The sequence below is a fragment of the Symphodus melops genome (genome assembly GCF_947650265.1).
Source record: "Symphodus melops genome assembly, chromosome: 1".
NCBI lineage: Eukaryota > Metazoa > Chordata > Actinopteri > Labriformes > Labridae > Symphodus > Symphodus melops.
The window spans coordinates 5182623-5200594 of NC_136691.1; the positions used below are offsets into that span (position 1 = coordinate 5182623).

At 40.1% G+C, this 17972-nt stretch overlaps 2 protein-coding genes across 2 annotated transcripts; one reads left to right on the top strand and one right to left on the bottom strand.

Moving 5' to 3' along the window:
• Nucleotides 1-880: 880 nt before the first annotated feature.
• Nucleotides 881-6038, bottom strand: LOC306835525 (adenylate kinase 7-like). Its single transcript, XM_079362128.1, has 18 exons — nucleotides 5817-6038; nucleotides 5549-5710; nucleotides 4784-4898; nucleotides 4600-4694; nucleotides 4404-4514; nucleotides 4233-4316; nucleotides 4045-4133; nucleotides 3853-3949; nucleotides 3585-3662; nucleotides 3129-3278; nucleotides 2888-3016; nucleotides 2662-2761; nucleotides 2198-2326; nucleotides 2058-2111; nucleotides 1719-1916; nucleotides 1342-1559; nucleotides 1085-1243; nucleotides 881-1000 (listed from the first exon to the last, which is right to left on the bottom strand). The coding sequence occupies exons 1-18, from the start codon at nucleotides 5898-5900 to the stop codon at nucleotides 959-961; spliced, it is 2094 nt and encodes a 697-aa protein (XP_079218254.1). The 5' UTR covers nucleotides 5901-6038; the 3' UTR covers nucleotides 881-958.
• Nucleotides 6039-12045: 6007 nt separating this feature from the next.
• On the top strand, nucleotides 12046-17553 carry actc1a (actin alpha cardiac muscle 1a). Its single transcript, XM_079346984.1, has 8 exons — nucleotides 12046-12086; nucleotides 13747-13900; nucleotides 14017-14145; nucleotides 14254-14449; nucleotides 14536-14697; nucleotides 15318-15509; nucleotides 16993-17174; nucleotides 17284-17553. Exons 2-8 carry the CDS (start codon nucleotides 13772-13774, stop codon nucleotides 17425-17427), a joined length of 1134 nt encoding a protein of 377 aa, XP_079203110.1. The 5' UTR covers nucleotides 12046-12086; nucleotides 13747-13771; the 3' UTR covers nucleotides 17428-17553.
• Nucleotides 17554-17972: the final 419 nt, after the last annotated feature.

A 17972-nucleotide genomic window follows, 5' to 3' on the forward strand; every position in this document is an offset into this window, starting at 1 on the left:
CTTCTTCCAGTAAGTGCTGACTCTTCAGCACAGTGGGAGCTGAGTCACACACCAGATGGAGAGCATACGAGCACAGATCTGTAATGAGCGGAAAACCGGATAAAAACCTAAATGCCTCACACAAACACTTCAAGTATATTTAGACATCATCATCACATTTGTTTTCAGATCAAATGTGTGTTTGGTGAAGGTGGTTTAATGTATATTTCTGCATAAATTGAAATGAAACATTTCTCAGTTAGTGATGTTTTGCTGCCAGTTTAGTGGTTTTGCTTTCAATTTCTGTTTTTGGGAACCAACAATTCATTTTCACTTTGGCCTGCCAGGTCAGATGTTTAAACCCCATTTTGCTGAACAAACACCTGATTTCCAGCAAGTCAAGTTTTTTTTCTTTTTTTATCTCACTAATTGATCAATGAATCCCTTCAAACTGCAGGGGACAAGCTCAACGGCCAATGTCTTTTGTATTCATTTACCTTGACAACTGCTGAGATGGATAATTGTTTTTTTTAAAAAGCTATCAATATATTATTGGCAAAACTTGAAACTAACTTCATTTAACTGTACAGTTAGAAGTACAAGATTAACTTCATGTGATAAACTGAACTTCATAAATGATCAAATAAAAACCCACCAATACCAATCTTGTTAAGACTGATGACTTCTAAATGAAACTATGCATTTTATCATGTTTAATGCTTTACTACAGCCTCGTGCTGTAAGTGCAGTAACTCAGCTCACTCAATGAGAGAAACGTTGAGTTTGATGGAGTTTTGTTAAAAAAAGAAAAAAATGTTAGAAAACATGTAGAGCTGCTTCTGACAACAAAGTCACATGAAATAAATAAAGCTGAATGTCATGACTCGGGGGAACGGAGGGGGGACGGATACATTTCTTTAATGATCACTTTAACACTCAAACATTCAAACCCTGAAATAACACATGCTTTATTATTTCCTTATTGTTGTTCTTCTTGACTGTTGCTTAGCAGATATTCAGCCTGCAGGAGAAACAAACAGGAAATGTTACTCATGTTTATAACAGTGCATTAAAGTGAACTAAAGAAGTTGGACTGTGTAAATACCAAAAAGTCAACAGGGTCCTCTGGTTTGATCTTGCTGCACTCCAGCATGGCCTCAGAGAGCGAAGGCATCACGTACTTCATCAGATAGTTCCTCAGAGGGAGACCGCGAGCTTGCAGCAGCTCCTGCTCCTGTCTCCTCACCTCTGACAAATTGCTTTGCTAATAAACAGATACAAATCTTAGTGTTTACAAGACAGGAAGGTGAACAGAAAGATAAGTTTTTGTGGATTAAATTCTGGTTTTCATCCAGCTCTTACCCACTCCTCATACTGAGCAGCCATCTCAGCTAACACAGCTTCATTCCTGCGCTTCTTCTCAGCGGCCTGGGCAGCCAGCTTCAGTCTCCTCCCCTCTTCTTTTTTTCTGCGCGCTGCCTCCTGCTCCTCTGGACTCAGGCCGTAGTTCTTAGGAACCCCCACTGTTTTAATGATCTTCTTCAGAACACCTGCGTACTCTGGATCACCTGCAGTCACCTCTGGAGAGGAACGAGTCATACATTCATCTACTGGTCGTAGAACTTTTAAATAAAAGCTACACTTGAGGGTGAGAGTCTGTGATGATCTTCTTTTCTACAGTTAGTACAGTGTCACATATTGCTTAAACATGTATTGCTCTGTGGCTTTGTGGACGTTACCAATATGTTCTGGATGAATCTCAAGCTCGTCAAAGTAGTCCAGCAGGGTTTCTTCAGCAGAGCTGCGCTGTCTGTATCTCCCCAGACGAGCTGTAAACTCCTCCTGCGTGTAGCGCATTTCCTCCGCCATACTCTGTGGAAGGCCCTGAGCTCGTTCTTTCAGGAAATCATCCGAGGCACTCAGCGCAAAAACATGCTCTGAAAAACAAAACAAGAAGGACAACAAGATGCTCCGCAGTGAAACACTTTCAGTATCCTTTCCTGCTTTAATAGAACCCGACAGCTTATGTTGAACCTTACGAGATCAATACAAGTAAAAAAAAAAAACACACAACCAACCCGGTGTAATCTTCTTGTCGTACAAAGGTGTTTTGAGAGACTCGTCGTCATCCCCTGGGAATAAAAAAAACAATATTCACATTAGTGTAAACAGTCCTCACAAACATGGCACAGTGATTCTCTCAATGGATGGAACTCACCCATGAAAATCAGCCTGGCCTGCTCGTACGTCTTCGGGAAGCCATCGAGAACGAAGCCTTGGTTGCTGCATGGTTTTGAATTCAGCTTTTCTCGTAAAAGGTCAAACAGTAGATGATCAGCCAGACGACCTAGTGAAGCAACACGCACACTCTAACCTTGAGTGACTTTCTGCATCAATGACATATCAAAATCAAACAGTAGATAAATGACATGCAAGGATCACAGCTTCATTTTTGCGTTCTTTTGATGTTTTAAGGTACTTCCTGAACCCCAGACTACAGATACAACCTGTTTTGGACACGTTAATGATGTAACTCTTTCTCATTATGAGTACTGAAATGAAGAACTACAAAGACCAGTGCAGTCCAATATTGGACCAATAAAATATGAATGCGATTCATGTGTGGGATACAGCGGTTTGAAAGATGGAAGTCCTCTCAAGTACTGTTGTTGTTCGTCTAACCTGCGTTCATTTCCATGCTCTTGTTCATTGTCTCCAGTTGTTTCTGTGCAGCAGCTCCCACCTCTTCATGGACGAGGTCAGCGTTCTCCACTGTCTTATTCTGGGACAAAAAAAAGAAATGAAAAACGAGTAACAATGAACGTCTGTCTCAATACCTTCCACAAGAGGGCAGTACAGTGTATCCCCTTTCTTTGCATGACAGCGGTGAGGGGGAGAGAAAACTGACCAGTCGTGTGATCTTCTCCTCGATGACCTCTTTAATCTTGAGGTGGTGGATTTGGTAATGACTGCACAGCTTCTCTGCCACAGTGGTTTTACCCACAGCCGGGGGTCCAACTAAACAGATTCTGATTGGCTACAAAAATAAACAATACAAAAATTAAACATTGAAACTCTTACCCGTTCATTTTTTTTTTTTACAGTTATATCAGCATCTGTCGTTAAAAGTTGTAACATGAAACACTCACAAGTAGCTGCCTGCTGTCTTTGTATTCCCTCACAATGCTACTCATGCTTTCAACCATCCCAGCCTCGCACGTCCACTGGACGGTGAAGAGGTCTTTTATCATGAAAGCATCCAGACGCTGGTCGATACTGAGGAACAGTAATTCTTCAGGCTGAACAGAGGGGAAGTCAACAGCTCTGAATATGTGTAGGATAGAATATATACTGAAAGGGAAATATTTTGAAATGACGTAGAGGGCAAACCATCTTTTTAATTCAGTGATTTGCTGTATTTGCAGTTTGGCATTTCAGTGGACTTTACATTTAGTCCAGTCATTAGTATATCAAATGATAAAGTGTTTTAATGAGTGAAACAGACACGTTGACAATATGATTGGTGAGTTTATTTTTTTTAATAAATGCTTTTGCGTAGTCATATTTCAAAATCCAAAACAACAATAACAACAATAGATGGTTACCTGGAAAGCTTCCATGGCGATGGCCTCTTCTTCGGGTAGTATGTTTATATCTCCTGGACCAAGTGTAGAACTGATCATCTAAAAGGATTAAGAATCAATTAACAGAACCACTGTTTTGTATTTTGACTCTGAAGTTCACATTTACTCATGAGTCGTAAAAAATGAAGAAAAGACATCATGCAACAAGGATGGATTGATGGGTTTGAACACTTTAGGATGACGTCTTAGAGTAAACTTCATGAAGTCTATCCACTGTCTCCTAGAGTACCTTCACAATTTCCTCCAAAGTGTTCTTGGAGTCATCAACAGCCAGTATGTACTTTGACTTTATCTTCGGCTTGACTTCAATGATGTTTTGGATCACTCTAAAAGATAAAAAGAAAGACAGTCCAGCTCTGATGTTTTCATCTAAAGAGAATCACATCTGTAAATGTGTTCAAATGAAGTTGCTTAAAATCACCCTCCGAGGTCGTTTACGTGGATCATGGGGATGTAATTTGTGCCCGGTCCAAACAGAGGAACTCTTGGGAACTGCATCAACCAAGATACCTGTTCACCAAAACAAGATGACAGGAAAAATATTAAGACACAAAATAGGCACCACAGGACTCATAGAAACACAGAATATACTATTTATTTCATAGTTACCTTGAAAAAGTAGTGAAAAAGATTCTCTCCTTTTCCATACTGAAGACCAGAGGCGACAACATAGCCCTTCATCTTGGACTTTTTCTGTAAGTTTAAAACATTTTATAAAATGCATCATTTCTCCAGCCAACCTGTTTTTATTGAACTTTTTCCATCCAGACTACTACTTACACCTCCCTGCAGTTTCATCACTGCTCTCTCCAGATTGTTATGGTGTCTGAAACTGAGATGTGGTCTTCTCCTTATGTACTCTTCCTCTGACAGAACGACATCCATTTCCTCCTGAAGAGAAAAAATGTATCAGCTCTTCTAGTGTTTCACAAACATAACGAATCAAAGGTTGCGGTACACGTTATGACAGCTTTACCGGATTCTGCGGCTTGGTCATGGCCCACGTCATTACAGTTGAGACTAAGATGAACAGCTTCTGAGATGTGAAGTTCTCCATCTCAGCTCGAAGAGCTGTCAGAAGAAGAACAATAATGATAAACAAACAACAACAAGAAATCGTTGTTTACTTTAAGCCAATAGGAGCAAACATTTCGCCATACCTGTCAGCGCCCATGATGCTTCTTCAACCTTCTGTTGAGAAGCAGTTTCTGAGATATTGTATACCACAACATCACACTCCAACATGCGCTCCAGAAGCTCATCTCGAGTTGGTGACTAACAAAAGAAATAATGAACCCAATTACACATGAAGTTCATGTGTTCATGAAAAGTGGTCTTAAAGCCTTTGGCTGCTAGTTCATCTTCCTGTTTTTTTTTAATTTTGTTTAGTTTATTATTTTTAATGACATTGTATTGTGTTTGTGTGTTTATCTGTGTCTGCTGTAAAGCACATTGAGTTTATATTTGTATGAAATGTGCCATACAAATAAAATAAAATTGAATAGTTTACTTGAAACAGTTTTTTCAGTGTCAACAGAGTGCTGATAAGAAGATTAATCAACAAATAGTCTGGTTTATGTGAAATGTTTTTCAGAGCCCAAAGTGGTCCTTCACATTCACTATTGTTGTCAACTTAAATTAAAACCTATTGATCCTTTACTATTGGGACAAAGAAAAGCAGCAAATCCTCACAAAACCTCATTCAAATTACTGGGAAATCCTCCAATACTTTTCGGCAAATTCAATTAATAACCAATTAAAGCCACAATGGTATAATTGTTTGTTTTTTGTGTACAAAAGTGTATCTGATAAGTCACTTCGGCTGTCAAATATTTGTAATAAAGTGACAGATAAAATCTCTCCCTTATGAATGACACTAAAGTGGAAATGTGGTTCAACTGTTCAGTAGTTTATGCCCCCCTCACCTTATACTGTTCAAGCAGAAAGCTTTCTTTCTCCTCTTTGCTGGAGGCAGATACAGATCCCACCACCTGGAAAGCAGGTTCACCTCCTGGGGAAGCTGGAGTGTCCTCTGCTTCGGTTTCTGCTTCTTCAGAGCTCTCTCCAGGCACAAAGGTCGCTAAAAACTGTAAGGACACATCACACACAAAAACAAATAAATAAAAAACAACGTCAAGTAGCGCAGTCATTTTTTATGAAGGTTACACTGGTCACTCTTTCAGCTAACATTACCTTTGCGATGTGTTTGGAGGAATACCTGTCGACGTCGTTGATAAAAACACGTGTGGGTAAAGACTGTTCCTCGTTAACCTTCATATTTACACAGAGATTAAAAAAAAGATGTTTCTCCTCTTAATAAGAATAGACTTGCAAAATTAGCGTCAAAGCTTCCTTAAACTTTCCAGTTATCCCTCCGTTGCTATGGACTCACTTCCAGTTGCTATGGCTAATCAACCAATAAATTGCTTCATGAGTGTGACGTAGAGTTGGGGGCGTTCCTTCAAAACAACGTAGAGTGTAAACGATACAAAGAAAAAGTTTGATTGTCAACCAATTCATTTTATTATCAAAATATATGAATATCCAGTATATGATATTCACAAGGCCAAAGTTCTTAGCTCAACTCTGTTTTTTAAGCTTTTTAAAATTGACTAAGAATGTTATTTGAATCTCTTTGAAGTACCAATAGAAAATATGTCAATAATTTTAACTTATTTCTAACTTTTTTTTTAGTTAATGAGTGTTTTCTATTGAAGCCATTTCCACCAGTTAAAAAACTAAAAATGAAAACTTGGCACTGTTGAAAAAAAAAAAAAAAAAAAAAAAAAAAAATTCTCAACAAAGCCTAGTTTTCATTTTTAGTTTTTTAACTGGCAGAAATGGGTCTGAAGCCTTTTTGAAGAGATCCAATCGGGAGTACCCTAAGAAATTCACACCCATTATGGGGAGTTTTTTTTCTGTCTTTATTTAAACACTGCTATGGTGCTGGGAGAGTAGATACCTTTTTTTGTTGTTTTACTTTTCCACCCCTGTTGCCATTGAATAAATATTTGAGCCGGCTTACGAGGCAAAACCATATTTTGATAATTACAATCTTCATATATTGATAAATCCTCCAATTTCCATAATACACAGACTGATAACTTTAAATATTTGTGATCTGTATAGTAACTTGAGTATAGCATTCGAGGATGTCATATTATTATCTCGATGTGGCTGTTATATCCCATGTAGATACTGCCCAATCAACTGAAGCACACATGCATAATCTACACACACCAGTGGATCTGTAGATCTCCTCACAGCGCAGAACAATAGAGCGCTGACATGGAAACTTTCAGAGTACCCCATTTATTTATAGAGCTGACATTATCTGTGAAACTGGTGGCAGTGCTTGATGGTGTCTGCTCTACACAGGTCTCAGCACTCAGTGGAACACACCCTGTATTCAAAGCACAGAGATACTGGAGGAACTCACTCATGGATGATTGGTTGTTTCTGGCCATGTATAGTAAACCTCTATTTAAAGTAATTGCTTTGGTTGTCTACGTAGAACTGAGATAAACTGACATATCATGGAATAAGATGTATACCAAGTATACCAAGAAAGAAACACATTTTAAAAATGTAGCTTAACTTATTTAACATTACATTACTTCAAATCTTCATTTTCATCCTGGTTAAGGACATTTACCCACACTATTGTCTGATATTAACTTATCAGAGCTAGGCTATATTGGCACACAGTGTTTGCAAGCCACGCGGTGCCAAATAATATGTTTGAGTTCATTAAGAAAATGGACTTCATTAAATCGTCTTTCCGTTAACTGTATCCTGAGCGAGTCTCAGCTGATTGTTCTGGGCTTGTAACTTCAATGTTTGTTTCACTCTATCTACATTTATCGCTTTATCCTGAAGCAAGTAAGCAAAAAGTGAGTAAAAAGTGAAACTAGAAATAATTGCAAATGTTCTTAGCTTACTACTTAATTTCACATATTGATGACTCCCACTGGCGATTCTAGATGGTGTTGGGGCCCTAGGCAAAGTATTTTTAAGCCCCTACAACTGCCATTACTGCATGTCGGCCAGCGTCCCGCCACTCTTCCTTTCTTTTTTCACACATATAATTCCCCTTAATTTTCCTTCAATGACTTACATTGACACACTTTGCACAGGAATAATGTAAAAGCTGTTAAGCAGGGCGAGCGTTTACAATGTCTACAGGCGTACTGAGTGTGAGTGCTGCTGTTTTAAGTTTGTCAGCCTTTAAGGGCCCCTTACTGGCCTGGGGCCCCAAGCAGTTGCCCGCCTTGCCTGTTGAAAAGCAACGCCTCTGATGACACATTAACGATGTGATTTTGCTTCAATGAGGGTTCACAAAAGTCACGTTTCAGGTTTAAAAACTGAATGCATCGGCCAACATTATACTCAAAAATGAACATGGTCATATTAAAGGAGTTTTTTTTTTGTCATGTTGGAAGACAGAAAACAGAGTCTACTCTGACATTCTTCAAATTGTCTGTCTCCACCTCATGTGTTTGGATTTCCAGTAACATAACAGCCACTGGTGCGATTGTGTTGATTAACATGTCAACAAGGAAGCAGTTTGTCAAACTGTGCTGAGCCCTCAGCTGTTTACAGCAGACATGTGGCACGCTACAATAACGCCTGTTGGTGCCAAGGCCAGCGAGGCACGCTCACTGTCAGACTTGTTTATGAAAAGTTCTCCTCAGCTGTGACATGTTGTATCAATGTACAGGTATGAGTATGGAATCAGATCAAATAACATGTTTCAGACAGTTTTGCTTAAAGTTAGTTATTAAGTTTGTTGGAAATTAAATTCTTACATCTATTTGTGTTAACCAAATAATAATTCAGTTCAATTTTACAAAATTGGACGACTACAGTTTGATAATTGTTTTGTGTTGCTACGGAATTTATCACTAATTCGTAATTGGACAGACCATCTTGTTTCTGTTTTTCTGGGGGGGGGGGGGGGGGGTTTGAGTAAGGGGCAGGTAAAAATAAGATGTATTCTTCTCCCTGCTCCTTTTCGAACATGATAGAATTTATTTATTTTTACTTCAGGTTTTCCTGTGAACATCACATGTATTGTCATGTTCGGAACAAATAAAAATGAAATGAAATAATATATAAACCTACCTGAAAGAAAACATGATTATATTATTATTTCAAACATTTTAGGATAAAGTTGCATTCAAGGGTCCTTCAGAACAAAAGAAAAAAAAATTACTCTGTGTTTAGACTTTACACAAAATGACAAAAAATACAAACAATTTCACTTTGTGCTCTTTTTGTGGTTTATATAGCTCATTTTAAATAGTTTGTAAATCGTAAAACAAACCACTGTTGGAGCAGGACTGGCTGTTCAGACACAATTGCTGCAAACAGCTGCAAAGTCTGCATGTGTGTGTTTGGAGGAGGTGTGTGTGTGTGTGTGTGTGGGGGGGGGGGGGGGTGAAGTGCAGAGGGGGCAGCTGTCAGGATAGACAACCTGTGTGCTTCCTACATGCCCTTATAAGGACAAATGTGTCTCAAAACTGTAACCCATTTAAGAGCAATCTGCCTTATCCTGATACAGTGATACAGACAGGACTCTGCCAAAAAGTGCTTCCTGACATAAAGGAAGCTGTTGACAAAACACAGCTCAGGGTAAGATCCAAAATACTATCCTGATGTTTCTGCCGCCTACTTTTTGCTGAAGATGTGAGTCAGTTGTTCCTTAATAGAAAGATAAAATCTGCACTAGACAACAGCTCAGTGAATCACATTTATAAGTAATGTTAAGTTATTGAGACCTATGCCTTCATGCTGCTCGTTACATTCAGATCATTTACTGTAGAACTTCTCCAAATGGTTTTCTTAATTCTTAAATCCAATCAAAATACAATGTGCTTCACATATTACAGCTCTCATTAAACATGTGCAAAGTGAAGTAAGGATATTTTTTTATTACAAACAGCATCCTTACAATGTACTTTAGGCCTCAAAGAAAATAAAACAAAGCCAGATAAAGTAAAGGTTAAATGAATGAATCCATGGTTACGTGATGGCAATCTCCTTCTTACACACCTCTTGATAAACGTTTTATATTTAACAAACTGTCCATCAGTGGAAAAAAGGGATTGTAACCATATCTCATGCACAAATTGACCATGTTCTTGAGATGCACAGACACTTAAAGACAGGAACGTGGCGAGTTGCGCTCAGTTCACATAAGTTTAAGTCCAATAAGTTTTGAGTTACTTGTGTTTTGCTAAAGCCTTTCCAGTTCATGCTAGAATTTATGGAGAAAAAGTATTTTTTAATTCCACTACCTATGTTTCATATTTAATATTCATGATTGAATTTGTGTGTCAGGTTTATACAATTTGTTGCATTGTAATGAATTAAATACCAATCACTCACTTTATCTGAACGAATGATCAAATTGTAGGTGATGAAATTCACAGAGAGCTATATATTCGTGGAGAACAACATAGAAAATGAATCGTCGGGGGCGCTCGTGGTGCAGTGGTTAGTGCGCGTGTCCCCATGTATGGAGGCAATAGTCATCACGCAGGCGGCCCGGGTTCAACTCCGGCCTCTACCCTCCCTCCCGCATGTCACCCCCCTCTCTCGCCCTATGTCCGACTCTGTCTGATGTCTATCTCCAATAAAGGCATAAGAGGCCAAAAGAAAATCTTAAAGAAATGAATGAATGAAAATGAATCCTCAACTATTTTGACAATTTGAAAGTATTGATCTCCATTTTAACTGTAGCCGTGTAGAAATTTCACACAAACCTCTGCACAAGATAAAAATTAAAATTTGGTGAAAAGTTTCCAGCTGGCAAAATATTCACAATGTGATGATATGTCAGGGCTTTGTTATGTAAAACCTCAGAATAGAAATAGAAAAGTAGGTTAGTAGCAGCTCTCTCTGAGGTACATTACACCACATGGCTACAAATGGAATATTTCAGCTTGTTGATGGTGTGGGGGGTATTTACATTCTTACGGCTCTCACATTGGCCTGATAGGGGAAGCAGGCAGTGTGGGATCTGAATGAGGTGACGAATAAGGAGCCTTAGCTCAAGCCGACATGCAGCCACTGGCACCTGTTACACTCCATTCCCCTATAAGGAGACACTGGAGCCAATCAGAGCTCAGAACAGGCACTCGTCGCTCCCAGCACAGGCTGTCCCAGGAATCTGTCGTCTGCTGGGGGTCTGGGGTCTGGCCTTAGTTTCCTCCTCTCAACCCCCCCATCCTCCTCCTCTTACATTATTGCCTCTTCGTCAGCTGTCTGGCATGTTTTCAGCTCCCCCCCCCCCCCCCCCCCCCCCCCCCCATGCCATGACTCTGGCAAACACTCACAAGCAGGTCCCCTTAGACGGCTCCTTAGCCGCAAGATTTCTCAGACAAGATCTCAAGTTACTTAAGCCCCCTCTGATCACCCACAGTCCCCACTGCCCTGTTTGAGATTAGTCATATTAGCGCATCCTAATAGACCTCTAAGGCAGCTCCATAAAGTACGAGTGGGAGAAAGATGCCGCGATGTATGAAGAGCTTATCAAAGTGATTATCTTTCTGCTTTCGGTTAAATTTCAAGGCCAAAACTTGACATTAATGATATGAATAGGCACAATTAGTTGAAACACAATAGCAGCCTAATAATATTCACCAAAACACAATTTAAAAAAAAGTATAATTCCCTTTGATATTCTTTCTTTCAACACACTTTCTTCTAATTATGTTTTATTTGATTGAAGAAAATGTCATTCTAATTGTTGGCAAATAACTACCTACACATAAAACATGATAATACTATGACCCGTCAGTTTTACTTTCTCAGAAAATAAAGTTAACCATTATTATTTTAAAGCTCCTGTGAGGAACGTTTAGGCGCCCCTTGTTGACAAAGATCTACTTCTTGTCTCTTTGCTGAGTTTGTCCTGTACATGTGTCTGTAGAGAAAACAATTTCTTCATGCCGTCTTGTAACAGTCAAACAAGTGGCTTATTGTGTCTACCACTGCAGCCGTTTCAGGCATTCAAATTAACTTTATAGAAATGCTCAGTGTTTATCATGATAGTCTTGTTTGCTTTTGTGGGTCATAAGGAGGCATCAAGATTCATTTTCAGTTTGTTTTATAATGAGATGAAAACCCCTCACAGGAGCTTTAAACTCTCAGCTGTGCATAATGATGCTTTGAGGATATCTCGAAGTCAGACTATAAACCAGATCACACATCATATCACATTTTCCCACTGCTTCTTCTATTCTGTCACTTTCCTTTCACATCCAAAGCAGCATCTCTCGACACAGGATCCACTTTACTGAACCATTTCACTAAGCAGCACTTAATTTGGGCTTGTGTGAACTCCTGAGCCCGCCCCCTCAGCCCCCCAGCTTCAGCATGCTAGGACGTATTTAAGGAACCCCTCACACCCTCGCCCCTTTGTCCCAGTGGAAACTCCAGGCTTGTGATAACAACTTGGTGAGTCCTTTTGCTTTTGATATTCAAACTGTTGGGATGAGGGAGGATGAGTAGACGGAGCATATTACTGCTAGATTATGGATTCATTGCATACAGTTTAGAGTCCTTTAATGTATCAGAGAGCTGATGATGTACTAGTTGATGGATGGATGAGAGATGAGAGTCGTAGTGAGAAGTGAGAGGGGAGAAGAAGAGAAACACAGAAGTATGGTTCCCGGTGAGCTGCGGACTAGGAAACACTCAGAGTTTGAGGATGCAGGGATGGGATGCTGGCTGTGGAGTGACAGGCAGGATGATCTAGTTAGATGCCAACCTGAAAAACATACCGCTTTAAATATATATATTGTTATTCGCTGATCTTAAATAGATATTTCATTTGAAACACAAACCAAACAAAAGTGGGTTCGATCAGAGGCATTATGGGATTAACATCCTCTGAGGATGAGTTGTTTTGGGAAGCTTAAATCCCTCAATGAAGAAAGTTGATCTTTTCCAGGATCATGTGACAAAAGAGATTCATTTCATCCAGCCTTACTTGACTGAATGAAAATATAAACCTGGTTTAATGTGTATTTCTGTATTGACAGCTTTTAAATGTATGAACACATATGGCAATTAACACAGCAATAAACTATTATTTTAATCTAGTCCTTGAAGCTTTGTACCTATCATTATGTGTCGTCATCCACAAGTAAATCGTCTATGATGTTGGAAAATGAAGACTGTGTTCCTAAAAGTCCAAATTTGATGAACTGACTTCTTCTTCTATGGTCACATTAATGCTAGACTCACATTCACAATAACTGGCATTACTTGTTAAATGTACAACAAAAGTAAACCATATTCAAACACATCAGTCCTGTAGGAGAGAACACTTCATGGATACAAGCTGAATTTTCCAGGTAGCTTCAGCCATAATTTAATTAGAGTATTGATGACGCTGTGTGACACATCATCGCGCTCGTTGCTTTATAAAGGATCATGTTCATGAAACGTGATACATACAAGGCTTCAGCAGCCATGCCAAATGAACGGACAGGTGTGGATTTGATTGGGAAGGTCCGCATGATGAAAGGAGGATGCTGTCACTCTGGATGCAGACTTTGGCCACAGCACATGTTCTGGCCTCACACAGAGAGGATCCACTATGCGAGTGGCGACGACAGCTGAGGATAGACCGAAGCCCCCGCTGCCACTTGTCGCAACCACCTCAGCTGTTAACTGGCTCCGGCTTAACGATGAGATACAGAGGGGGCTTGTGAGGGATGGGGGGGGGGGGAGGTGGGTGACAAGGGTCCCGAGGCTAATAATAGATCTGTGAGTGTGTGTGTGTGTGTTGGGAGTCCAGCCATGTCCTGTTTTGGCTTTCGAGGCAGCTGAGAGAGATTAGAGCACTCAGAGGTGTCTTCATACTTAACATGGTGCTGTATTGTTTCTCTGAATTGCATAGCAGAATTTTAATTGGATTCATTATAGATTTAAACCCAATAAGGATGATATTTCATGCCTACAGATGAACTGAAGCCTACAATTAAACTGAAGCTTTACAAAGAGCCTCTCAGATTGTTTTCAGTGTTTTCATACAAACAGGATCGGAGAGAAATGTTTATATTCTTATACATGTCAAAAGCTGATCTTTTACCTGCTCTGTCTTGTACAGAAGGCCAGCCAAGTAAAGACCAAACATGTGTGACGACGACGAGACCACCGCCCTGGTGTGCGACAATGGCTCTGGCCTGGTCAAGGCTGGGTTTGCCGGTGATGACGCCCCCCGTGCTGTCTTCCCATCCATCGTTGGACGCCCCCGTCACCAGGTAGGGATCGAGAAAGGGACGTAGGATTTGAATAAAATGTTCATCACTGTATCACAAGGTTTGATAAAGCTTTCTGTCTTGTAGCTGATATTCTGACATATTGTCTTCGCTCTCAGGGTGTGATGGTGGGTATGGGTCAGAAGGACAGCTACGTGGGAGACGAGGCCCAGAGCAAGAGGGGTATCCTGACTCTGAAGTACCCCATCGAGCACGGCATCATCACCAACTGGGACGACATGGAGAAGGTGAGACACAAAGACAAACAGAAAATCCTCAAAGGCTTGTTCAATTTAATAACCATGAGGTCCAGTTATTATGTTACTGATATCCTCCTTACTGTTCCTGCATTGCAGATCTGGCACCACACCTTCTACAACGAGCTCCGTGTGGCCCCAGAGGAGCACCCCACCCTGCTTACTGAGGCCCCTCTTAACCCCAAAGCCAACAGGGAGAAGATGACCCAGATCATGTTTGAGACCTTCAACGTCCCTGCCATGTACGTGGCCATTCAGGCTGTGCTGTCCCTGTACGCCTCCGGTCGTACCACCGGTGAGTCTCAACCAAGGACCTAAACTCTCCCTCATTTCAAAAAGCATGCTGTTTTCTTATTAACTCCCCAAACTGTCTATGTAAAGGTATTGTGCTGGACTCTGGTGATGGTGTGACACACAACGTGCCCATCTATGAGGGTTACGCTCTTCCCCACGCCATCATGCGTCTGGATCTGGCCGGTCGCGACCTGACCGACTACCTGATGAAGATCCTGACTGAGCGTGGCTACTCCTTCGTCACAACTGGTAAGAAGGCACAAACCACTGAATGGGGAAAAAAAGATGGATGAGTCACAAGATGAAGCTTGACAGTCGATACTCTAGAAACATCTGACACCAACTGGTACTGGGGATGGATGTGCTTAGATTCTTTACCAAGGTTAAAGGAATGATGCTAAACTTAAAAAATACTCAATGTAAAGGTCTTTTATATTCAAACTTGAAACAATGATGTGGTCTAAATCACTGTTACTACAATTACACCATTATTTATATTCAAATAACTGTTTGAAAGATTATTTTTTTTGCTTATTTAGGTCTAATATTCACCACTGACAGGGCTATATTGGCTGATAAATTAATTGAACATGATGTTAGCACAAGAGTTATCATGTCAGAACACTGATTAGCTGCTTCAAGATATCAAGCTAAGGTTTGAAAGCATTAGGATACTTCCTGATAAAAAGAAAAAAAAACATAAGCAGTGAACAGCAAGCCTTGAGCATACTGAAAACTATGTTTATTTGTTTCATTATTTCATTTTTTTAATTGCCCAGAGAAACAATTTTGTGTTTTTGTTTTTTCATAGTTTAAAAAAAACAAACAAAACATCTAAACTGAGCATCTGTGTGTTTGCCTCCCGCCAGCTGAGCGTGAGATCGTGCGTGACATCAAGGAGAAGCTGTGCTACGTGGCTCTGGACTTCGAGAACGAGATGGCCACCGCTGCCTCCTCCTCCTCTCTGGAGAAGAGCTACGAGCTGCCCGACGGTCAGGTCATCACCATTGGCAACGAGCGTTTCCGCTGCCCCGAGACCCTTTTCCAGCCCTCCTTCATCGGTGAGTCAGCCGTCATCACACCACCTGTGACCCGGACCCACCCTGGAGTATTGTTGTTTTAAATTAACACTAAAGAAGAAAATTTGTGTTTTAGAAGGATGCAATAATGATATTTATCTATTTTAAACACATATTACTGCATAAATAACAAGTGAGCTTTTAAAAAGTATTAGTAGTCTTTTATAAAAACTTGTTGAAGAAATGATGATGAAATAAAAGTAAAACAAAATATTAACAACTTACTCCTAATGTTAAATTCAGCTCATAATGTTTTTATTTTTAAGGCATGTTACTTTAAATCCTGTTACCGTAAATTCCGTACTATTGAGCGCACCTGGATATAAGCCGCACCGGCTAAAAATAAGTAAATAAATGTATTTGTACATATATAAGCCGCACTTGATTATAAGCCGCAGGTGTCCACGCTATAACAAGAGCTATTTACACAGACGTAGGCTACCGGTAACATCCGCAAATACTGTAGCGTCCGTACGGACGTTAAAGGACGACCAGAGCGTTCAAATAACAGATTTTAATAACCCGATCACTGTCGGCCGTGACCACGCCGTTTACAGCAGAGAGCAAAACATAACTTGCCGTAACAATCCAACTCTCTCCTCCAGCGTTCTCTCATACAGCCACTCAACACGTTCGCGCTGGTGCATTCACTGACTCTCCACATAATCGGAATTATGAACACATTATCAACTACTGACTTTACAACATGAACCGTTACAATACGAAGCCTAGCCGACGGTGTCTGTAACACGGCTGATGAAAAAGATGACCGTAATATATTTCACAAGAAAAAGTCCATCCATTCACTGCCTCAGAATGACTTCATTACTCACTTCCTCAGTCTCTGTTGTCGCTGTCAGTGTCATCTTAACGTGCAGCAGCTCTGTTAGCTTCTTTGACAGCCAGGTCGATCGCCTTTAACTTGAAAGCTGCATCATATGTATTTCTCCGTGTGTTTTCCATGATGAGGGTGCGTGCATGAAGCGCAAAATGACTGATATTAAGATCCGACGTGACGAAGTCAAATGTTTTTGCGGCAGAAGCTCATTGTCCCCCATAAAAAATCCATGCATTAGCCGCACCGGAGTAGAAGCCGCAGTGCTCGAAGTGTGAGAAAAAAGTAGCGGCTTATAGTCCGGAATTTACGGTATTTATAAACAATATTAAGTATACAAACTTTATATGAATTGCAGATTTTACTTTTTATTTGCACAAATTAGTGTATTTTAATGTGATATGATCAAAATATATCTGCATATAACTAAAAAAGTACACTGCCTGTTATAGCCAGTCGGTGGGAAGTTTTTACATTTGTTATAATTGAATTAAAATCTTTGTTTTATTGTAAAGCAACACATCTGTTTTGGTAAAAAAAATTATATTGTTTTTATTCCAGGATTATTTTTGTATTTGCGTGTATTTCACTTTGAGCTAAATAGAAACCTCTCATCTCTCACCTTCACAGGTATGGAGTCTGCTGGTATCCATGAGACTGCATACAACAGCATCATGAAGTGCGACATTGATATTCGTAAGGATCTGTACGCCAACAACGTTCTGTCTGGTGGTACCACCATGTATCCTGGTATTGCTGACCGCATGCAGAAGGAGATCACCGCCTTGGCCCCCAGCACCATGAAGATCAAGGTGAGCCCTTATTGGCCAGCATCCTGTGACCTGTGAATTACTCCACATGCTCAAGTTCAATCCTTTTGCAAAAATGTTCTTGTTCCAACCTCTGCTCTTTTTTTTGCAGATCATTGCTCCCCCTGAGAGGAAATACTCCGTCTGGATTGGTGGCTCCATCCTGGCCTCCCTGTCCACCTTCCAGCAGATGTGGATCAGCAAGCAGGAGTACGATGAGGCAGGCCCCTCCATCGTCCACAGAAAGTGCTTCTAAACGTCCATCCAGCACCAAACACCCCACACAGACTGCACCTGCCTACCCTACCCTACATACCTGTATTTCTATTGTACCTTTTGCTGTATATACATGTACTGTTGTAATAAAAATAGCTGCTTTTAACATAAACAGTCTCGAGTGTTTGAGTCTCAATCCAAGAGCAAATTACTTGATGTCATAAATCTGTAGTATACATCATAGAGCTCATTTTCATTTTTTCTTTCGACTTTGTGAGTATATGAAGAAAATATGGTCATTTTCAAATTAAATGTACATTTTTCATTATTTAGTTAGTTGTCAAAATTAAAATATAAGAAGATCAGGGCTTTAAATTCAATCAAAAATAAAGTGTCAAAGACTAAAGCAGCAACTGAAGAGTTGAAACTTAGATGATTACTGTGCATTCCTGGGTCATCTTCACTCTCATCACATCAAAATCAACAAATCATTTACAAAACCGATTATATTAAGACTATAAATGTATGCAACGTGGAAGTATCCTTATGTAATTCATTTAAAATACAACTACACCACTACCCTAA